The sequence below is a fragment of the Chinchilla lanigera genome, unplaced genomic scaffold (assembly GCF_000276665.1).
Source record: "Chinchilla lanigera isolate Chin_1 unplaced genomic scaffold, ChiLan1.0 scaffold00003, whole genome shotgun sequence".
Classification (NCBI taxonomy): Eukaryota; Metazoa; Chordata; class Mammalia; order Rodentia; family Chinchillidae; genus Chinchilla; species Chinchilla lanigera.
Genome location: NW_004955404.1, coordinates 5,000,660 through 5,024,667, shown reverse-complemented (window position 1 = coordinate 5,024,667; position 24,008 = coordinate 5,000,660). Strand labels below are relative to the sequence as shown.

Here is a 24,008-nt window from a genome sequence, read left to right as displayed (position 1 = left end):
TTTGGCAGGCAAAGTGTTGCAGATGACATTTCAATTTAACTGAGCAAGTTGATTGACTACTATACCGATTTCTAATTAAAAGAATAAATCTTTCTTTCTGCACAATAGGCTATCTCTATGTGAAAAGGCACAGCGAACACAACTCGTCAGCAGTCAAGTTTTAGAAACGAGCAAACTGCAGAGACATGCTTCGGGTTTTGAATCAAGGAGGTTTTTTTGTGTTTTTTTTGTTGTTATTTTTACAGGAAATAGACCTTAGAAGGTAACAGAGGTTCTGCCTAGCTGACCTTAACTTCTCGAGAGATCTCCAGTAAGAGGAGCTTATTACATCAAGTTGGGGCTATCGGCAAAGGGGCGTCTGCTTTCACATGGAGGAGGACAGGGAGGAGGGCAGATGTCACCAGCGGTGCCACGCGAGCTGGGGCTACACCAGGTGACAGTGGCCTCGTGCAGCGGCAGGCGGTCTTTACCTTGTCCAACTTTCATGAGGATCTTCATGGCTCTTGTCTGGCACACCCCTCCCTCCTGGTTATCCAGGCCCTCCAAAGACCCATTTGATGTAGCTGATTGAAAATAAAATGGACAAAACAAAAGAAATAAAGAAAAAATCAGGAAATCAATAAGCCAAGTTTACATGAACGTGAAATGTCTGAAAACAATTTGAAAAGTAAGAATTCGCTCTTAAGTCACACAAGCTTTCTAAAAGTGTGGGATGCTGAACGTCGAAAAGAAAAAGAAAAAAGAAATAAAGAGGAATGGATGCGGAAACACTGGTGCATGGAGCTGACTGGTTCCAGATGTACCCAAGCACACTCCCCAGCCGTACAGGTGACCGCGCGAGCGTCCACCTACAGATGCAAGGGGCAGCATCTTCCCAAAACCCTGATGCTTTGGGGCCGAACCTGAACGAGCATAGAGTTAATACGGTAATTTGGACCGGTGGTAATCATCCCACAACACCTGCTTCCTCTACTACAGATTTCCTGCCTTAAGAACAATTAGCCTGATGCTCTGTTTGTCAAGCATCCAAGTTCAGTAAACACTACGAGGGGAGATTCCCACACCCCATTTTTTTTTCTTCCTCCAGCCTAAAATGGGCTTAAGAAGTACATTAGAATTCAGGTCTTCAAAGCCTGACTTTCCCCCTCCACCCCTGGGGAAACCAGAGAGAACCAAGTGTTACGACTGCCAACACCAGCCGCCACCCACTCCTCCAACCAGCCTCCCTGCGGCCCAGGGAGCACCGCGGGGAAGGAGGTGGAACATGCGGCCGCCTCTCCTGGGGTGGAGGCTGAGGCAACTCAGCCTCATTTCAGCAACCAGATTCCCACTTTGGCTTATCAGGGAGGCCCAGGGCAAGACGGAGCCCTGCTACCATTTTCAGTAATTTATGTTTTTAGCCAAGTGTGCTCTACTTAAGCATAGTACTGTCTGTCTCTTGAGGCAGGTGACTTCTCTGAATAGCTGTGAACCTGAAGCTGCGAAGAGGCAGTTGCCAGGCACTTTAATGAATCCCAGGCTTTCAATTACACTTCAGACTCCAGCAGGAAGGGAGGGAGAGTGTGGACACCATGTCCCCGGAAGGGCAAGGGGCAGGGAACAGAAGTGTTTCATATGCACCTCTGCAACTTCAATCACCTTCTCCTTTGATTGCCAAAGTCTTCTCCTAACACTGCCCTCTGAAAAGGGGACAGGTGTTCTGGCTTTAAAAAAAAATCCCAGAGACATTCTTTTATTTTAACCAGGTTATTGTTTTCCAAAGGGGGGGACAGCAAGCAAGGGCCACATGCACTCACAGTGAAGACACATTCCACGAATAACTGCAGGCCTGAAAGAATGGGACTTGTATTTACTTGTGTTTCTCAGTTATCAACTTCTACTTTCCCTGTCTGCCTTAAAAACAAAAGCCCGCCTCTTGTGCATGTGGCTGTCTCCCTGCTTATCTGAGAACCTGCTGAACTTCACAGTCTCACAGTTCAGCTCTTTCTTCTGCACTTGCTGACGCTAAGCTTTTCCTGGGAAATTAGGCAACAGTTGCCATAATCATGTTTTCAGGGTTAGTGGCGGTAAGGAGACAGTATCTGCTTGTAGACTGTGGAGACAGTGTTTAGCAGATAAGGCAAAGCGAGCACCTAAAACTTTATATGCACCCGCGAACCCCCATCTCTGCATCCTGGTCATTCCTGTCCCTCCTCCATGCAAGGGACTAAAATTTCAAAGTATCTTTTCCTCCCAGAGACCTCAGACAATGTGGCTTCCCATGAGCAGACACCATTTCTGGACAGTATCAGCACAACACTACAGTCTTTAATTCATTGTTTATAGAGTTTTCTCACTGAATTTTTCAAAAATTAGGATTTCTGCCTGTAGAAAAAAAGGGGAAAACTGATCCACATGCCTGATGACTTCAAACACTTATGTTTTAAAATGCACATAAATGCACTTCTCTGCAAAAGTGCACTAAAATAATTGTAATTTTCCTGCTAAACATTTTTATATTATGCTGATAAATGACAATATAGCCTCTGAAATATAGCACAGAAACAAAGGGAAGGACAAAGAGAGTTGTTTATAATAATATTGAGGGGAAAAAAAGATTCAGATTGAAAAGTAAAAAAAAAAAAAAAGATAAAGGCACAATGGTGCACATCTGTAATCCTAGCACTTGGGAGGCTGAGGCAGGAGGATTGCAGAGAGTGCATGGGCTACATATCGAGGCCAGCTTGAATTGTGTAATGAGACCCTGTCTCAAAAAAAAAAAAAAAAGTTGAAGGAATACTAGGAAAGGGAAGGCAGGCGATGTGGAGCTGAGCCACTTCCACACCTAACTCCAACCGCATCTACTGAGGGGGAGCCGCCAAAGACGCCCAGGCTGCCCCCGGGAAGCAGAGGGGTCTGTCCCACCAGTGACCTTTTTTAAGTCACCGGTTGATGCCTTTTTGGAGTATGGACGTCTTTGTGCCCGCCTCCCCAACCTGACCCACAAGGATGTCCAAAGGACGCCTGAGTGTAAAGGCTCTGCAGGTACACTGCCGTCTGTAACTTAGCATTCCTGCCCGCGTGGGACAGGAGGAGGGAAGCTGTTCCCTAGAGGCACACTGACTTGCACCTTTCGGAGTCTCCCTCCTCAGTTAACAAGGGCCGTGGCGCCTCTGAGTCCTGAGCTAGGAAGGAGAATGGACAGAACCGTGGGGCCTGGGGTCCCAGGTCAGGCACGCTGGGCAGGGACAGTTTTGCGGCCACATTGCAGACTGTACCTCTCCTCCCCTTAAGCTGGCTCATCACCTGCAAAGACCACTGCCGAGCCTGAGGACACTCACTGCTAACGTTAGAGCAGGATGCTGGCTGCTTAAACACAGGTCGCGCTGCAAACTACTGTCCTGAGTTCCACGGTGAAAGAACAGGCCACAAACTCGGAGCTCTCTGCGGTGCCACAGAAGGCCCCTTCTCAGACACGAGCACTGAGTGACACTCGGACGGCAGTCCTTACAATGAGCCTAACGTAATTCAGAGCGACTCCAACTTCACATCTGATATGAACTTTGTTTCCCATTGTGAAGCTGACTTCCCTCTTGCCCAGTGTGTTCTAATTCTAGCGGTTGCCGCCCCTGCGTGAACAATGACCCGGCCCAAGCGTGTCCTCCTGACGGTGGCTCTTCCCGGCAGGCAGCTGCGAGCGCTCCCCGAGGTGAGCGTTGTGACTCCTCTGGCCTCAGCCGGGCATCCAGAAGCACTCAAAGGCCCAGTGGCTGATTTCAAAAACACAACAAGAACATGGCACACGCTCGGGAGTAATATCTATTTCCATTTCAGGAGACAATTTTGTGATTATTTTTATTGTCCATTTGAAAGTCCTGGGAATTTTTAACTTAGAAAAAGAGTAAAAATAAATGGTTACCTCATTACATTTACTTCTTTGTATCTCTCCACCAGCATAATCTAATGCAGCCATAATCACAGTATTACTAAGTGGATAAAATTGCATTTAATCATGGAGGGAGAGACAGAAAAAATAACATTGTTATACCTAAGCTTTTAGTGCCCAGACACTTTTCTTCCCTTGGCTCAAGGGGGAAAGAGTAGCCTTTTAAAATTAAAAATTACTTAGAAGAGTTTCCCCATCCATTTGGGAGACAGGCTTGGTAAAGACACATGGGCAGTTTATAGCTTGCCTTTGAAAGCTTTTGCTCCAGGGGTTTAATTACATGTCGGAGACAGAAGTCACTATGTTGTCCCCCAGGGCCTGACTTCTGGGGGTAGGTGTCACCACTCAGCTAGAAAGGGTCCTGGGTCCACACTGCCCACAAGTCCTGCGGTATCCAGCGGGTTAGGGTGAGACTGCTAGTCAGATCGACACTCACGTCGCTCCATCTGGACCCTTGTGTGGGTTTCATTTGCAAGGACTGGGAAAGAAGGTACAGAAAGTACCCACCCCCAGAAAAGCACCCCTGTGCAGGACACGTGCTGGGTTCCTATGGAACGAATGAAATATCAAGACATAGTAACACTTTGGAAGATGCACCAAACTATTCTAAAATGCAGCTGACTGGTCTGGAAAGGGCTTATTGGTCGGGAGTGGTCACTTAAAAGCAAGTATGAACTCATGAAAGGATTCCACCAAAGAGAGATAGATAAGGAAGCATGCGAGGTCAGGAAAACCACAGAATGGAAACAATAAAAACCTTGTCTTTATGGAAAGCTGAACTTAACTGACTCTCATTCAATCATCAGGCAAACTGCATTTTAAGACAACCCTCCGCCATTAAGAGTCCACGTGCACTATTCCTGCCCACTGGCCCAGCCCGGCCAATGCGGGCTCCATAGGCCAAGCCTCGTACACACCGGTTTCCCTATTCAACGAACACTTCGGAGGCGTCACAGCCTGTTCGTCTGCTATCGGGGGAGCCAGGAACAACAAAAAGACACATTCCAGGGAGAGACACGGAAAACAAAGCTGTGACTTCAAAGTCAACATGACACACGCAAAACTGGATTACCGTTTTCTTCTACCAAAGAGTTTTGAACCTTCATGTGTAAGGGCAAGGGGTGGGAGAAAAGGAGGCTGATAAAAAATATAATTGTTTGCTATCAAGATATAACCCGGGAAGCTAAGGTCTATCTACTTCTCATCTCAGCTCAAATTCAGAATGTGTCGTGCGAACTCAGAATACGTCCTTGGAAAAGGGATTCAATTTCTAGAACTCGAGGTGGCTTCATGCTTTGAGTAGCATGGTTATCTTTCAAGACACTAACTCGGAAGGAGAAAGGTCTGAAACAAGGAAATGATAATGCTCACAAGAAGTCAAAATAAATGCCTGGCTTTTAAGAAGTTAATTAAGAAAATATATATAATCTTCCCAAGAAGAAGAGGAAAGGTTCACTTCTGAATGCTTCCTTTCTCTGTGCTTTTCACCTCGGCTAAATTCGGACTGTGTTATTCTGGCTTTCCATGGGGCTCAGTGTTAGCATTTAGCTTAACACACACAAAAAAATCAGCAACGCTTCAAATCATACAGCACTGCACCCTATCATGCTATGCGCATTATCTTAAAGCAAGAGTTACAGTGCACTTCTCAAAATGGCCTCCTTTTAGAAAGAGAAGTACAGAGGAAAATATTTTCAAACCTCACCAGAGGAGACAGCTCTCACTCAGGTTTGAGGAACTCTTATTTAGGAAAGTTGAAACACTATCATCTGAGCTGGGTAGAACTGGAGAGCGTGTGAATTTCTCAGCCAAGGAAACATGTTCTACTTTGATGGGAAGAATCACCTGAATTAAAACCACATCACTCTGGTTATATTTTGAAATTTTACAGCAGCAAATCATGCATCAAGGAGTAATAACTGGCTGATCCTCAGTGACTTCTATACAACACAAGTAATTAGTTTCTCCTCTAAGCAGCGTGATTCAGAAAAAAGTGAATTCTTAAATGGGGACACAAGCCCTTCCTGTCTCCCATTTTCCAGCACTAAAAAATGACTGGAGGCACCATGAATCAAGGACAGTGAGACGTTCTTGAATAAAATGGTTTCATTTTATTTGTTCATTGTAAGCAATGCTGGGAGGTTTCATTGGCAGCTCTGAAACAGAAGTTTTAAAAGATATGAACAACAACCTTGAACCTTTTCAGTGAGCTGCATTTGTTTGTTTGTTTTGTTTTTCTTCCGGTACCTGGAATCGAACTCACAACCTGCTGAGGCTAAATCCCCAGCCTAAACTTTTTTTTTTCCCCAGTACCAGGAATTGAACTCATGACCTTGTGCTTGCCAGGCAGGCGCTGTGCCGCTGAGCTAAATCCCCAGCCCTGCATTTGTTTGTATGTGCATGGAAAAGACTGCAATGACAGCAATTCCTTAGCTACTTTCTTTTGGCCAGGGACAGGCCATGAGGGCTCCATGCAGGCGCCAAGAGTGTCATAGGGAGGGCAGACACCAAGTCTAACACACATGTGCAGTTGCAGCTTATCCAGAAAATCTGTTAGCCACTAAAAACTGTATGAACATTAAATAACTGGCAATCATTAAAGACGCTAGAGCCACGGTTATCTCTGACAACACGGTTTTGAGAAATCACCAGTCCCACACACAGAAAAACACAAAGAAGACATGTATGTGTGTCGACACATGTGCACGTGTGTACATACCGAGAAAAGAAATAAAGATTGTGGATCCCTTATCTGAGTGTGTGGAACCAGAAGAGCTTCAGACTTTGGAAGTTTGGGGATTTTGGAATTTAGGATTGGGGGACATCTGTATAGACTTTTCATGCCAACTGTCACAAAGTTTTAGATTTTAGGGTGTTTCAGATTTCAAATTTTCAGATCAAAGATGTTCAGCTTGTCCACTGCAGGCTAGTCCAATACCCTGACACTTCTGGGTGAAAGATCAAACAGCACCGGCAGTAAACTGCCGCCATTCCCCTTCAAGTGCTTAGACATATGAGATTATTTAGGAGGTGCTTTACTTTATATCCCCTCAAAATTACTGCTTGCAACTACTTGGTGTCTGGATTTTTAATGAATTCAGTTGAAGAAAAACATTGCTTTCTAGGTCTAAAATTTTATCACTAAAGCTATGATGACTTAGCCAAATAGAATTTCTCATTAGGTAAAAAAATTTCAACATTTTAATAAAAAAAAAAAAAAACTTTTCATATTGTGTACTTCAAGGGGCCTTTCTCCCAGCCATAGTGATTCAGACAAAATTAATACAGTGAGGACATTTTAGTCAAAAGTAAAACAATGATCACCTTCACTCAGGAGAATCAACCATAATATGGGCCAAAACTTACTCAGAAAGAGGAATTGTGTTTTAAAAATAGGTGGCCAGATGACCATTTCAATAATAATGACTATACTCACAATTTTTCTAAAAGAATGATGTAACAGTTCTAAAGATAAATCATAACTCACTATTGTCTCTATTAGTTGACGTACCCAGATTTTTTAAAAATTAAATTTCCTGGTCCAGAGAAAGTGATAATATCTAATGAAAATGTTCTGAACCATGAAGCCACCTGTGTTGGACTGAATTATTTTTAGCACACAATCCAGTGCCCCATGCTGTGGTCTGTAAGTCTTAATCATTAAAAGACCTCTGCAGCAATATGGGAAAGGGTCAGAGTACAAAGTTCAGAGGAAAGGAAGGAGTACAAAGTTCTCGTGTGGGGGGAGGCGTGCGTCCCCCCAAACCTCTGGCCCGCTCACACTCACTAATAGCCTGCAATGATATTAATGACCCAGTAATGCGGGCCGAGCAGCTCTGGAGTGGAAAGCGTCCGTCCGAGGCTGAGCTCCTCTCTAGGAGGTAGGGCTTCACCACTTGCAGAATTAATGTCTGCTGACAGCTTAGAACATAACACTGCAGATGAGAAAATGTGTCACTCTCGTGGCATAATAGTTTACATGGACATGACATTATTTGCTTTGACCACTGCGAGACCAGCAGTAACCCCAATAACGTACCCCTGTCTATATCTGCCCTACATGTGAACCTTCCTCTATGCAGGGGACTTGTTCTATACTTCAAGAATCCAGGGCAATTTTCCACATGTTTGCTTCAATCAAAGAATACCTTCATCTCCTGCTTTAACACCACGAGCAACAAAACTTGGCTACTTCGCTAATGAAAAAGGCCACTGTCCATGCAGAACCACAGCCTGGCTCCCGTGTACTGGAATCAATTATGTTCCTTCCCAGGGCTGGGCCAACTCATCTGTGTACCTGTATGTCCCTCCATCCATCCGTCCATCTGTTCACCCATCCATCCATCCATTGAAACTACAGCACTTATACTTAGCTAAGGAAATTTAAAGTCTCTGACTGCCACTCTTTGTGTATTTGGTAGATTTATATTTTTAATGACTACTATATAGTAACTTTCTATTGAGGGGCTCAAAGTACTTACTGATGTAATAAAAATACCCTAAGTTTATTGAAGAAATTGAATTAATAGTTCTAAAAAGAAAGGGAAACTTCAAAACATCTAACAGATTATTAATGATGACCACTTTTTTCCTCCTATGGTACTTCCTCCTTTCTTATTATCCCGTAGGCTGTTTTGTTTGTTTTAAGATTGGAGTCTCTCTTGTTACCCAGACTGGCCTCAATCTCCCAAGCTCAGGCAATTCTCCTGCTTCAGCCTCCTATGTAGCTGGGACTACAGGCACATGCAACAGCTTACCCTGGAGGATTTTCTTCTTTCTGCTTTGGAACAAATGGGTCAAATTAGTTACATGGAACATAGTGCATGGTAGGGCACCAGGGCCAAGGTGCTAGACACAAGCAGAGAGCTCATCATCTACACCGCAGGAGCTTATTCACTACTGCCACGTGTGCAGCTCTGTACATATACTGCCTTTACCTTGTGACACAGGTGCCACATAGGCTGGCACCCTATCTTCACTATTTCGTGTACGAGTGAGCCAGGAGGCACTGTTCCGCCTCCCAGTGCTGGTGCAAAGGACCAGGGGCCTGGGACCGAGTTTCACCCTGACATTTCCAGATCTGGAGGGGAGGTGAGATGCAGTGACAGCCATGACACTTCCTAGGAGATCAAACGCCCAGACTGAGATTTTAGGACTTGCAGAACAAATGTGTGGCTCTTAAATCAGTTTTCTGCAAGTAATCTTTCCTAAGTCTCTTGATGCCTCTTGGCTATTTTTTTAAAGTGTTTTATTTTGCTTTAAATTTTTATCTTCATGATGAATATTTAAAGGCTGTTAAGAAAGGAACTTGTCCTCTTTTATGCTTGCACTAGGTCTCCAGTATTGTTCAATTATTTATAAATCTAAGTGAACCTTTAAAAAGCTATAAATACAGAGGCTAGGCCTATTAAGATGCACTTTATGAAATAACAGAGACAGTGTTATTCTGAGTCATTCTGAAGTAATCCTCGTTCTCTAAGCCATATCCTTCATCTCTCTTCTGCTCTTCAATCCGCTTTGACCATGGTGGTTGGCTTTCTCTGTCCCTCAACACCTTCTCTTCACTTTGAGAGTCGCAGCCCCATTTGTTCTGCACGGTCGTTCGGGGGCAGGAATGGCACGAACGGGACCCTGAGAGGAGCTGGCACCCTGGACCGGGCGATGGCCTTGATCGGAACGACATCTCCATCCACCACAGCCCTGTCCTTTCCCAGCCTCGGAGCTGTCTGTGCCGAGCATGGCAGAGGTCACGGGTCCCTCAGACGCGAAGCTGCAACACAGTCTCGAGGCTTTCCTGGTGATGGTAAAACACCAGGCTTCCTCCACATTCTACTCCACAGGCGCCTTCCTGACACAGCGGAAGAGGCGTCCACACAGGCAGAAAGGAGTTCAGGTGACGGTAACAAACCAGAGACAAAGCTTCCCGTGATCAGACCAGGGGATCAATCGATGTGCTCTTCCAGCCAGTCTTGCGGATGAGGTAACTGATACACTTGCTTCTCTGGGAGGCTGTTTCTAGCGCTTTGGATGCTGCTGAAACGGCCAACAAGAATACTGTCTTCTGGGTCCTGGGGACCTGAGAAGAGCCCCGTGAGGCTGCTCATGTGCAATGTGAGACCCCCAGTGACAAGTATCTGGAGATGCTTCCTTATTTGTGTGTGCTCTAGGGCCGACAAAGCACTGTTACGAAGCTCAGGTGACTTAGGAACAGAGTGACACAGACACGGATGGCCCTTGGTAAAGGGGCCCAAGTGCAAAAGAACTGTAGTCACACTCCAGCCTATGGTCTCATGCTTCTGACGTGAACTCGTCCTTGAGCCAAGCATGGAGGTGAGCAGTGCCTTACCGGATGCACACCCACATTGGCCCTGAGAACAAGTACCATAGTCCTCCTCATTGTACAGGTGAAGGGACTGAGGTGGGACAGCTTAAGTGACCTGTGGAAGGGCTTTCAGGAGCCCAGGGCTGCCAGCACCAGATTCAGGATGGGGGCTGCCTTTGAGCTTCTAGGCACCTTCCTGTACCATCTCTGCAAGATTCTTACGAGCAGCCCATTGCAGAAGGAGCAGTTGCACGGGAAAATACAAATGTGTTTCAGTGCTTGAAATTAGCAATTATCAAGGCATCAAATGTGAATTGTCACCCCTAAGCCAGAGGGCCACTGACAGGATAATGTTGCCACACGGCTGTACTTGATGTATTTAAGGATGCAAGGGTGGCTTTTGCTACATTTGCCATGCATAAATAATTCATCAAGGAAAGTACATAATTACTTTATAGACGTCATGCATTCTAAAAGATTCTGTATGTCAAAGGATATTTGCAACCTCCTATAACTATTTTGCTAGGGAAGGAGACCTCAGTGTCTTAAGTGCCACTTGCCAAACCTTCTCCCCAGACATAAATCAAAAGCAGAAAAGAAAAACAAAAAAAATCAAAAGAAAAAAACATATACCCTTAACCAAAATACAATCTACTGTCCTCTTTTGGCTCTTTTAGAATATTGCTTCACTGTATCTGAGGAAGCACTTTACTATCTTTTGTGATTTTGCTCACAAGAGGAACACATGCCCCAAAATTGCAAAGCTGCTTGTGGAAACTTCCAATTTTGCTTCAGGCAACCAATATTGCTTTGGACCACCACGCTTAAGGAGGGGTTGAAGGAATGCGAGGTCCTTCAGTGTTTATCAGGGAGGAGTAGAAACGGAAGACCTGCTGAGAATACTACAGGCATACCTGTACTACAAAACTTTTAACCGAACAGTCCTGAGGAACTTCTAGACTATGGCACGAGACCATGTCTTAGTCACAAATGTATAGTAAAATAAAGCAAGACCCATATAAAATGAAATTGAGAGGTTTTCTATGAGTATTGTTTTGCCTCCAGATGTAGCCATGGATCACCTAAAAAATATTAACACAATGGCATTCATTTCTCCTCCATCTCTGCTGCACATAGTTCTGGCCGTGTGACGAAAATCTCTGGTGGCCGGTGGTACTTCACCCGTGTGATGGCTCACGGGCTGTGCCACTTGAAAAGTTAAAAGAAGCTTACCTAGATCAGCTCAGCAATTCCACACCTTAAAGTGTGGAGGACCCATCCTGGGGCAGCTCGTAGCCTGGATGGTATAAAGGAGAAATGAGAAAGAACGGACTCGCTTCTGTTCTTCGGGGAGCTCCCGTCTTCACCTTCAGCGTGGACATCATCTCCTGGCTTCTGGCACCTTCCACTACAGACCCGTCGGCCTCCTGATATGGACTCACATGGGACACTGCAGTGAGCTGCAGATCTTGGACTGAATCCTTCAGTCTCCAGTGTGCGGACACCCTCTGACACTTCCTCCTCTGAATGTGTGGCTGACCATCGTGAGCCAATCTTGTAAATTCTTACACATTTACATATCTCTGTTACATGTTTCTCTAGTAAAACCCTGACTGATACAGCCTGGCTTAGGCTGAGGCTGGATGAGCAGCTCATAGTGTCTTCATCCAGACAACCACACAAAGCCCAACACACTGAACTTGCTTAACCATCCAGCTCTGGACTGGCACCTCTACAAGCAACTGTAAGCCAAGTATAGGAAGCACCTCCAAGGAGACGTCCAAGGACAAGGCTGGCAACACAGGAATGCTCTCCATGCATTAAACTGAACATTTACTATGTCCAACAGCACAGCCCTGAACATGCAGTTACTTCACAAACACTGAAAGAATTTTAAAGACATGGTAAAAATAACTACAGGTTATGTAAAATACTGACTCTGCTTTTAAGGTAATTAAGGATCTGACTGTAATGAAGAACAGGGAGCTCTTCAGCCCAACGGTCACAACATTCCCATCTCTGTATGTTTTTTAATGATTAGGAGATGTTACTACGCAAACTAAGCCCAAGGCTAACGACTGAAATAGGTCACTTGAGAAAGTCGACTCTAACCATGAAGAAAACCTATATATATATAATTTTGCCACATGTCAAAGCAAATAATCATCCCTGAGAAGAACTAACGAGGATGTGTATAATCCTGTCACTTTTAAGGGGATGTAGTGGATACTTGGTAGGTTTATTTTAATACCTACTTTGAAAACTCAAATGTGGCGACTCTTAAATCAGGTAACACAACAAATCTAAGCCAGTCTTTCAAGAATTTGGAGTCCGCGTCAGTGGAGAACCACACCCACAAGTGATGCTGAGCTGGATTTGTGTGTCCAACCATAAAAGGCGTCCTCCACCAGGAAAGAGCCTGAACAACACCAACAGTCAAAGCACTTTCTAGAGAAGGAAATCAAGATTCCAAGAAACAAAGTGACTGTTCTCATTAAACTTAGGCAGCGGGACTAAAACGTAAGGCTCTGGGTCCCCGGCCTAATTCTTCACAAATGCTGCTCCTCTGGGGACGCCCCCAATACTGGTTCCCACGCACGGTCCCCACTGAGGTACATCAGGCACCACTCCAACCTTCATTTCCACAGGAGCACACAATAGGCACGAAGCGAAACACGCTTAGTGGTGCAGGCGCCTTCCAACCAGACCCTTAACTTGAAGCTCAACATATGTTATTTCCTAGCAACTCAAATGCCAGTTTTCTTTACTGCCTCCCCGGGAACCAGTCCTCTGACCCAGCACCGTACCAGTACATCGGCGCACGTGCCATCATGCTACCCCACACTATTTTATGAATGTACTGATATAAAAGTCACTGTTTGCAAGCACTTTCCTTCTTCCGGAGGCAGGCGGAAAGGAGTGTGATTGTGGCTGCGTGCGAGCGTGTGTTAGTCTGAAATGGAAAGTAGTAGCATTCGCAAGCCCTTTAACTGGTTTTGGTTCCTTGGGATACTTGAAGGAGCAATGCAAAGTCAACATTCATTTTAAAGACTATTTTAAAATGAGTGGTTCCCATTGCTCATTTCCGTGCAAGGGAAACTTGTGTCGATGAGCTATGCTAGAGGGTGGGTGAGAAACTGCCTTCCACATACTCCCATGTCTCTGAAACACCCTCTTTTCCCCGTGACTAGGGGGAGCCTTTCAACTCTGCTCAAAGTGTGTGTCACTGGAATTCCCGGTAAAGTTCTGAGCCCTGTTTGAAATCTCTCCAGGGCAACATTTAAACAACTCCTCATTGTTTCAAACCTGAAACCCCCTGAAAATCTATTTTTGGATTCACCTACCCCACGTCACCCTATTCTTTTGCACAGTCAATCATAATTCTAGGCAGCGTTCAGGAGGCCAGAGCAGTTTGGCTACCTGCGCTGAACCTGTTACTGCGGCATAATGAGCTTCCAAGGAAAGGAAGAGATGCCATTGCTGTGCAGATTTATATCACAACTACCAACTGTGCTTCTCAGCACAAATTCCTCCTGCCCCGCCACAAAGCAGTTATGAAACGCTCACTGCGTTAAGCAAAGACACGTCGGTAAATCATTTATTTAGCTGCATTTCTTGCATATTATTTCTGACTAATGGTTAAACTTTTCATGTTTATTGAATTCCCAATTGTACCCAGTGGGAAATGTCATAAAGTAGGAGGACAGAAGCCGTCCACATCTGCCTTCTGTGCATGAGACACTCAGGCTGGAGCCGTGTGGGCAATGACATTCACCACCGTGGTACATGGGGCCCCCAGGTGTCCGCACCCCACGCTCACCCGCCAGTCCACCCACGGCCACAGCTTTTCCATGAATTCACCAGAGGTCAATTTCTGTTCCCTAAAAATGTCATGCGAGACATTAGCTTCCACTGCAAAAAAAATCTTTAAAAACATATATACTTTTAAGCTTCCCCAAACTTAAAATTTTTCCATTCATTTTACTTTGTAACTATATTTTTAAAAACTTTCCTATTATTTCAGACACTTTACTATCCCATCTGCCTTGTTTCAATTCAGAATGCTTTTATTTTGATTTTATGACAATTATCCATATATAATTTAGCACTTTCTCCTTTTCTTTGAAACTTATTCTTAGAAAGCAGTGCTCTGTGTATCAAGTTGGATTCAAAACAGCTTTCTGGTCTCTGGCATTTCGCAGCAACAGACATAATTACTCGCCTATGACCACTTTTGTTTTAATTACTAATGTAGTAAAAAAATACATGCTATGGAGCACTCAGTAAATATTCAGTGAGCTGTTGTCTCTGGGCTCCTAGAGCAGCTCCCAGGTGGAGAAAGCTTGGCCTTCAGTCTGATCACCAAGCAGTGGGGAAGCTCAGCCAGCAGACAGCAGCTCCCCAAGAGCTAAAGTCTCTGGAAAGAGAGGAGAATTCAACCCAGTTAGGAGTATAACTTTAAGCTGCAAAAATTCAAGAAAAGCATTTTATTGCTTGAATCATGAAAGCAGCTGTCTCGGTCTCCCACATATCAATGTGACAAAATCCAGGGTCCCGAGGACAATCCTGGCTTGGTGCAAGCTCATGATGTGCTCAGGGGAATCTTTGGACTTTCTCTAGAGCTGGCGACCCATGAGATCCAGTGGTTAAGGACCACCCATTCCTGAAGCAATGCGCCAAGTTCTGTATGTATAAAATAATTCAGCGAGCAGACCCAAGTTTTGTCCTCATCTTCTAAGTCTGATTTTAACACGACCACGTCTCAAGGTGCTTTGCCTGGAAGCCCCATCCCCCCAACCTTGTGGCCCCATCTTCTCTGGAATGAAAACGTCACTAGGAAAGTGTCCCACTCTGCCACCTTGTTTCCTGGTGGGTCTCCAACACTGAAGCATAGTCATGGCACAGAACGAACACTAGAGGAATGAGTGGATGGATGGATGGATGGATGGATGGATGGATGGATGGAGAGAAAAGACATTGCACAGATTTACCTATCAAAATCTCACCAATGGTCCTTAAAAATGTTTCTGTACTAGAGATGCTGAGTATATTCATATAATCCCATTATTTCAATATTGTAAGAATCCTAGGAGTCTTTTTCCCCCTCTTTGGGTATTGATATTTAATTAATACTGTTACTACAGGGACCCAAATTTAATAAGTTTCTTTGAAAAGAAAAAAGCAGACAATTTTTAAGCAAAGGTTTTTACCAGACTACATACCACAATAATTTTAAGAAAGTAAAAAATGATACAAACCTATTTACCTTATCCTAATTTCTATAAAATAAAGGAACAGAATTATACTTACATATAATGTAGTAATCTTTGTTCTTCTGAAATTCTAGACCCCAGAGGTTAGGGCTGAACTCTTGAAACTTGATGGTAAATTTCACGTCTTGGTCTGGCCGGGCACAGTTGAGTAGTGGGGTATTTTCCTTCTTAATAGTACATCTGTCTGCTTGGTCTTTATCAACCATATAAACTTTATAATATTCATATTGGCCAACAGTTTTAGAGTCCACTTTGGGGCAAATAATATCCAATTTGTCTCCTATCTGTGGGTATAGTACCAGTCCTTGTCCAGGTAGAAATCTAAAAGTATAAAAGAAAAGCCACTGAGTTGATAAAACTTGACAGTTTTCATAAAGCCAGACACTGCGAATAACCCCACACTATAACCTTTCAGATCCACGCTTTCTTTTACTAACAGTCTCAGTGCAGGTCAGATGGAATAAACGTATTTAGGAATTAAGCTTAAAAAACAAACCACCAAAACCAAAACTGGGCCCTTTCTTTGCAGCCACAGGGTCAGGCCGCCCGCTGACAGCTGGTTGCCGTCTCAGTCTTGCACCTCAGTGCTCCTTTGTGCGACTCTGTGATAACTTTTCCTCCAAGGTGAGTCAGATCTTCCCACCTGTTTAATATTTTTTAACCACTGGCAATTTGGGTTTATTGGGCAAGCCACGGAGAGCTCACCAATCCCAGGGAACAGGGCACGTACTGAGACTTTGTTGTCCTGTTCCTTCCATGTGCTATTGATGTTAATTAACAGACAAGTTTCATCACGAATGTTTCAAATTACTTATCATAATTAGTCAGTCACTGATCAAACAATGGGTTTTTTATTGCACAGAACAAAAGAAACGTCTCACAAACCTATAAAAGATAACCAGAAGTAATGAGTGGTGGTATTGATTCAGCTGCGAAATGGAGAGCCCGCCCCCTGCAAGGCCAACAGCTCCTGTCCCTGCTCCACAGCCCTTCCTTTCCCCTCCCTCGAGATGTATTTGCTCCGATTAATTCTTAGAAGCAAATCTTTAGAACCCGGACTACTGATACACCATCCCCTGAATGCTTCCAGCTGAGAGCTTCCCTCCTCCCTTTTCTCTCTTGCTAGCTATGCTGCTGAAAGATCTTTCCTAATGGGGAGTTTCTCCAAGAATCTGAAACAAGAGCTTCCTAATGAACATCCCTGTCCAAGTGCTAACACTAACAACACACTCAGAAATCCCAGGCGCTGAAGCAGCCAGGCCTGCAGGCTCATTAAAATATTACAGCCGGATGCGAAAGCATAGCCTCTGAATCCTTCCCATCCACGGCTGTCTTCAGCCAGCGAAGCCCACCAACCAGGATGATGGGGGCTGGGGTACAGGAGCAGAAGGAAAGCAAGGACGAGGGCCGCCCCAATTCCCAGCTCTTGCTGAGGGGACAGTTTATGAAATGTGCTTAAGGAAGGTATTAGTTTTCTGACGCAGCACAAATCACAATTCATAATGTAGCTTCATATTAAAAAGCAATACGTTTTATGGCAGGAAAAATGCATGTGGTACAGTGGCTTGTCACTCTTTGGGGGTGCAATCCCAAAGTGAGTGGTTCCCCTCCACGCTTTCTTAACTTGGCTCCTTTAAACAAGAACCTACAACATTCATTCATCCATTCAGAAAAGTTTTTGAGAAAAAACCTACATGGGTGAATGCAAACCACCTAAGATAAAATCTTTCTGTGAAGCAGAACATCCAAAAAAGTGTTTATTGCACAATGATGACAACTTTAAAACATCAGCGTGTGCACTGCTACGAATTTGCTAGGACTTTGACAAGTGGAGCTCATCCCTTAGTAAGAGCTTCCTGCCAGCTTCCTGGCCATTCCCACAGTTATCTGGGGAGACACCAATCTCGGGGGACTGACTGGCATCCCCAGGGTCCCTCCCCAGACCCCCTGCTGGTGAATCAGAATTTGTGGATGAGGCTTTAACTCCACCCCCACCCCAGCAGGCACAGGGATTCCGATGTGTGCTGCGGTTAAACCCAGGGTGTGATGCCTGCCAGGAGGCACAAACTAAATTCCAGGAGCATTCATTAACTCACTCACCTTCCTGACATCTTCTTTTGCTTATGCTGATGCCTTGACCTTTTTAGGAAACCTTCCATGCTTACAAGAACCAGGGGCTGATTCCTGCCTAGTCTCCCACCCGGCTCCAAATATTTTCTGTTCCAAAGCAGCTCCTTTCACAGGCACAGACAGATGCCATAAAAGTGTTGGCACCATCAGGACAAGCTTTCTTAAATGGCAGCTGTAGCCTGTGGCCTGGATGCCTGTACCTACATCTCAGAGCTCCCCCGACTGCTGCCCCTTACCAACTCCTCCACGGCTTCCCGGGCTGCAGAGAGGAGGCTCACTCTCTCACCCCCCCATGCATCCAGTTCGCTGAGGGTAACAACACACTGCCCCCTCCCGCGACGCACATCCAGGCAGGTCTGAGGGCTTACAGCCTCTGGAAGTTAGGCTCACTGAGCTTTCATGGTTCCTTCATGCAGGTCTTTTTCTTTCCCTGCTTAGCCAAGGCCTGTCTGGAGGCTTTCTCCCGCCCAGACAAAGTGCCCTGCGCGGCTCTTGTCACTCACCAAGTCTGAGTCCTAGCTCTTATGGGTGCTGGGAAGGTCGAGAACATGTGACACCCATGCTGACCGCCGAGACCCCTTCATGGCCAACTGTGGCAGAGTGTGGACAACCCCCTGGGACCCTCACCCTTCCCAAAGGAACATGGCAGCAAACCAGAGCAATAGGGGAAGAGTCACTGCGCCACATTGCGCTAGGTGCTCTGTCTGACAGAAAACATGCCCATGGGGATCACAGGGAAACTATAGTCTCACTCCCCGAGGGCAGGCGGGTCCCAAGTAAGTCTGACTCAATACTAAATGCCCAAGGTGCTGGCATATGGTAGGTGCTCAGTAAAGAACACACTAGCTTGAAAGAAAATCTGAATGGACAAATGCAGGCTAACATGGAAGCATATTTCAGTCCAATTAAGTGCCACAAACTATGAAGATTGCAGGCAGGATAGGAATTCTGAAGACAGGCATTTTGAACAAGGACGTGCAGAGGGGCAGCGATGGGGTCTACCCAGGACATCGACCCCGCTCCCACCTCCAACTTTCCCTCTGGAGAGCCCCATCAGCAGCCACCTCCACAGCCACCAATCCCAAAAGCAGCCCAGCTCTGGAGCTGGTGCAGGTGCTAAGCACTGACCCATGCACCTCGACCCCATGACCTTCATCCCAGCACCTCATCCTGACTAGGGGGAAGAAGTCCTTCCCCTACACACTTTCAGTTACATGGAAGTCCAGCTGTGGCTTTGGGAGACACGTTTTTCTAAATCAAGGATAAGCCACAGAGTGAAGGGGAAGCCAATGCACACAGGCTCGCAAACTTCCCAGGAGCGCTCAAAGGGCGGGGGAGCGCAGCTGTGCCCAAGCCGGAGGATTCTTCCGAGAAGGACAGCTGGGACCTTGGCTCAAGCAAGTGGTCACCTGTATCTGAGCCCTGCCCCAGAAGGCCAAGAGCCAAATGTGAGGGAGAAATGGGCCAACCATATGCAATGTGTGTTTTACCTGTAATGTTTCAGATGGACTTCAGGCAATTTATGCCAATAGCAGAACGTATATATTAAAAAATGGTAGCAGAGTGAAGTGGCCCATGCCTCTAATCAGCTACTCTAAGAGGGTTAGGCAGAAGGATCTCAAGTTCAAGGCCAGCCTGGACAACTTAGAGAGACCCAGTCTAAACCAAAACTAAAACCAAAACAAGGGCCTAGAATGTTAGATCAGCAGTCACAAAGCCCTGTTCAATCCAGAGCACCCTGACAAAAAAGCAAATGAAAAGTGGAAAATAAAGCAAAGGGGCTGTTTCCTAATAATACCATTGAAAAACAGGAACACTGAGGTTCAGTGGAACAACGAGCCCTATATGCTATAATCAAGTCGGTAAACCAACTTCTGTTTTTGAAGCCAAGGGCTTTACAGAATTCTCTACTTCTGAGACTACTTAGGGAACATAGTAAATCAGAGTGCATGGATTTCTGCACCCTGAATTTTTCATGGTATTTGATAATCCATTTATCAAATGTTGCTTTGCAAGTGTTAAAAAATCGGAGGGTGATGAGCCATGGGCAGTTTTAAATGACTGCTTGACGATCTGTGCAGGACGCCAGAGGCAGATTTGTTTGGGCTGAAGTGTAAGGTGAATCTTGCAACTAAAAACGGCGGGGTGGAAAACCTCCAGTTACACCCCAAACTGCACGAGGAAAGTTAAACCTTGCCAAAAAGTCATCAGAAGTGTTGTTTAATAAAGTCTGCTAATTGTTCATCAAACATCAGACATGCCAATAGTGATTTATGTTCTAGATCAGAGAGAACCAGTCAGGCAGTAGCTCCTGGAGCCAGGCCACCCTGCTGGGCTAGGGCAGGTGGGTCTTATTCCCATTAAGGAACCTGGGCACCTCCTCCTGGGCTTTCCACACTTTCGCTGGGGCATCTGACAGGGAGCTGGCGGGGCCTCTGGGAAGAAACAGGCTACTCCCATGGTTTTCCCCAGTTAACCATTTCCAAGCAAAGCAACAGATGTCATGACTTTGACCCAAATATGGACACAATAGAATGTAAGAAAAAACGGGAATTCTAGAGTAGAATGGAAAATGGAAATTCCAGAGCGGAAAAATAGAAAATCTAAAATTCTGTTTCCAAAGCTAATATGCCTTCAGTAGGATAATTGCTATTAGGATCTATTTTTACTTTTGGATTACCTATCATCACATTTAACTTTTTAAAAGTTATTCCTGATAGTAGATTCAGTACTTCCACATGGAGTACTTCAGGTGGTAAATCCAATCATCTAAATTAGACATTAATATTTAGTAATCTAAATTAGGTCTCTAGCAATTTAGACATTTCAACTTCATATTCCTCATTGTAAAAACTTATTGCCATCATGTGACACAATATTCCTTAATGTGAGTAGACGCGAACATGGCAGAATTAATGGGGAACAGAGCAGGGAGTTTAACCGCCGGGTGAACCCAGACTGGTTTAAAACAATGGCAGCAGGCACAGATAGCAAAGCCCAGCTGCTTGGAGTTCAGCGACTGTCACATGTGAATCCCTGCACCCAACAGACCTCCTCACACGTGACGTCAGGTCCAGATCTTTCTACCGACCAGCACTGCAGGACCAGGTCTGATGGAGGTGGCCCCACGGGATTCCGTTTCTGACCTACACTCAGCGCAATAGGGGGACCCACAGAGAGTCATGGACTCTGCACTGCTCCTGCTCCCCAAGGCCTGCACTCCCCCAGCACCCCACATGTGCCTCAGTACTAACCCCCGAGAGTGTACACAGGTTTCTTCTGGTTGGCCAAAAACTTACTTTAACCTGGAAGATACCAAATTCCAAATCGCAGAATGGCTGCTGGATGCAGGAGCAGCTGGTGACGCTGCACGCGGAGAAGAGGCCTGGGGGCTGGTGGCTGAGAAGGGGGAGCTACTCAGCGGAAGTGACTGCAGAGCATGCTGGTCCCCGCACAAATGGGCAGGTGAGCATGCTCGCAACTGGACGTGGAAACAGGGAGCCAACACTGAACAGGAAGTCCAGTTTCTGCATCTTCACAAAGAGGGAGGCAGGAGTATCACAAATTCAAGACCCCTTAGCAAGTCTCTCTCTCTTGCTCTCTCTCATATATATTATATATATATAAAATAAAAAAGGATGGAGATGTATGTGTCTCAGTATGAAAACCCTGGGTTCAATCCCCAGAACCAGAAAAAAAAACTAGAACTGGGCCACCCAAACTCTCCCACCAACCAGAGAGACTGCCCATAGCACTTCTGGGAAATGCTGGGTGAGGGCTTCTATTTATAAAGAGTCTGCTCAGACCCACAGCTGTTGCTACCCGATACCATGATAGAAAAGTCCACTGAAAGGGAAGATTTCGTATCTCTGCGCAGTCAACCCAGCATCAGCACCCGAGAGACAAGGCCATGTAACTCAGGCTGACGGCAGGAGGCATACCTTGCCATCCACGTACCTGGGTGGCTACGCCAATGGGTAAGCAGAGGGAAGCACAGCGAAAGCTTTTCCATCTACAGAAAGTTGCCAAACAAAGGAAGACTCGTGAGTGATACACATTATGTTCCACCAATCATTTTGCTTTTCCTTTCATTTCAAAATTCCATCATCATCATCGCATACCTTGGAAGAACATGGACATTTCTGCCAAGCAGACCAACAGATGATGGTGTCCCATAAGACTGACATCACCTACTGACATCACAGCCATTGCAGCTTGCAAAGGTGCAAGAAAATCACCTAAGATGAGTTTGCCCACACATCCCCATTATTGTTAGCCAAGGAGTCACTGAACGGTCACTGTAAAGAGATGGCTTATGTGGGTGACTCAGACCCATATAAAATGTGACTTGCCTTCCTGGTCCTTTTGCTGACCATGGGACCAACACGCCCAGCCGTATACAGGGGGCTCTACCTGCAGCCACCTGGGGATGCTGGGTGGATTCAGAGACCAGAAGGATTTATTTTTACTTTTCTGTGTTTACTAGAATTCTCTGCAATAAACATTCAAAGCTTTTGTGAGAAGATTGGAACATTATTTTTTAATGTACAACTTCAAAAAACAAACTGCGGCGTCTTCTTGAACTGGCTTTCGTAACTCTGATTTTTGAAAGAAGTATTTAAAATATTTAAGGACTGTAGGCTTCTCAACTTTTTGGTGTAATTCCTAAGAAAGCAAGTAAATGAAATGATCATTGCCCAAGCTGTGGCCTTGCTCATAAATCAGTTCCTGGGTCCACAAAAGCTGGAATAACATACAACTTGTTGGTTCAAATGAAAAAACAAGGGATAGGTAAAATTTATGCCTAATCCTGGAAATTAACAAATCTGGAAGGTAGCTGACATTTCAAGGAATGTGAATCCCAACTCTTGCTCTAGGAGCCAACCAAAAAACATATAATATACTAGGTCTGTTCCCAAGCCAGCATTCTATATTTGGTACACCTTGAGTTTATCACATTTGGGAAACGTACTTTTTCCATAAAATGCCTTTATTTCTACTTGAATGAAGTGTCAAAGGCTATGTGTGTATAGAATAGAAATCAGTGTGTAAATTGGTTAGTCCGAAGTTTGGAATGCGGGCACCCTGTGGCATAGCTGCAATTGGGTGATCTTTCTAGTTACCCCCTTACAAGGGATGCCCATGCCTCTGCCTGAGCCCAGACTTTGACCTTCAGCTCTGCAGAATGTGTCCAGCCTCCAGGTCTCTGGAACTACAACAGCACTGATGCAGAAGGCCAAGGCTCCCAAGGCGCCCGGTGCACTTGGGAATACAAACAGTCCCGAGCATGTGAGTTTGATAGCACATTCCATAAACAGGCAGGATATTCAGCTTTGCATTACCTCCATTTAATGCTAGAATGCTGCTACAGCTAAGTAAGATATTCAAGAAATGTTCCAAACAGAAGAGTTTTGTTATGAAATGAATAAGTAGAAGTCGGGCCTCAAGATAGATACAAGCGATATCTTCCACAGGAAATACTTGGGAAACATTTTTTTCTGCATTTGTGGATAGCACTTTACTGCCCCCTTTTGCACTTTAACATCAGGACAAGTTTCTACACAGACTTAGTCTGAAACTGGAGAAGTAGCGGAGTGCAGCTCTAGAGTGTCAAGTTCGTATAGAACTGGGTTACCAGATACTATTGTGTAGAGTAACAAGTAATTACCTTGAAACTTCCAGCGAGCTCACCGCTATCTTCTCAGTGGCTTCAAACCTCCAAGAAATAAGGTAGTAATTGGAGGTTTTAATTGGCATTTTCTGCTTTAATTCGCATGTGTATGTGTTTTGGAACAATCGCCTGTTTTCACAGGTGCCCCTGCTTTCACAGTTTTCTAAAACAAATATCATCTGCAACACGAACCTGACGTATTCAAGGATGAGAAAAGGGGTCTAAAAGCAGGCTATACAATCGGGGACCATTAAAGTGTTATAAAGGTGAGGGCCGGGAGTGGGGTATACATTTCAAACTTCACACCAACCACAAGCAGAACTTTTTCAGGGAAGGAAAGATGAGAAGCACAGAATTCAAATGCGGGGGAGCCCACAGGCGCACAAACCAGTTCAGCCGCTCTGCCAGGTGAGGCCCGTCGGGCTCCGCGTCCAGGCACATGCTTACTGGGAAGGTGCTGCACCAACTGCAGTCCACCAAGTTTCATTCGACACAATCTAATTTGCGGCGACAGAGCTGGAGGGTCCACTTGTTGGCCCAATGACACCAACTTGCACTGAGCTAAGTCTGCGTGCATGGTGGATTTTCTTCTCTAAACTTATCTGTTTCCCCCTGTCAGTCTACAATTACCATTGAGTCAAAAGAATATTAAATTTCACAGCCTACAGAGCTGTACAATTGAATGAA

General features: G+C 45.2%; 1 protein-coding gene across 1 annotated transcript in view; it reads right to left on the bottom strand.

Moving 5' to 3' along the window:
* Positions 1-23,762, bottom strand: part of Efnb2 (ephrin-B2) — a 29,163-nt gene extending 5,401 nt beyond the window's left edge. The window contains exons 1-4 of the mRNA XM_013516817.1: positions 23,632-23,762; positions 20,950-21,049; positions 15,558-15,921; positions 471-563 (exon numbers count right to left, since the gene is read on the bottom strand). Coding sequence (XP_013372271.1) covers positions 471-563; positions 15,558-15,921; positions 20,950-21,049; positions 23,632-23,762 — 688 coding nt within the window. The remainder of the gene's footprint in view (positions 1-470; positions 564-15,557; positions 15,922-20,949; positions 21,050-23,631) is intronic.
* Positions 23,763-24,008: the final 246 nt, after the last annotated feature.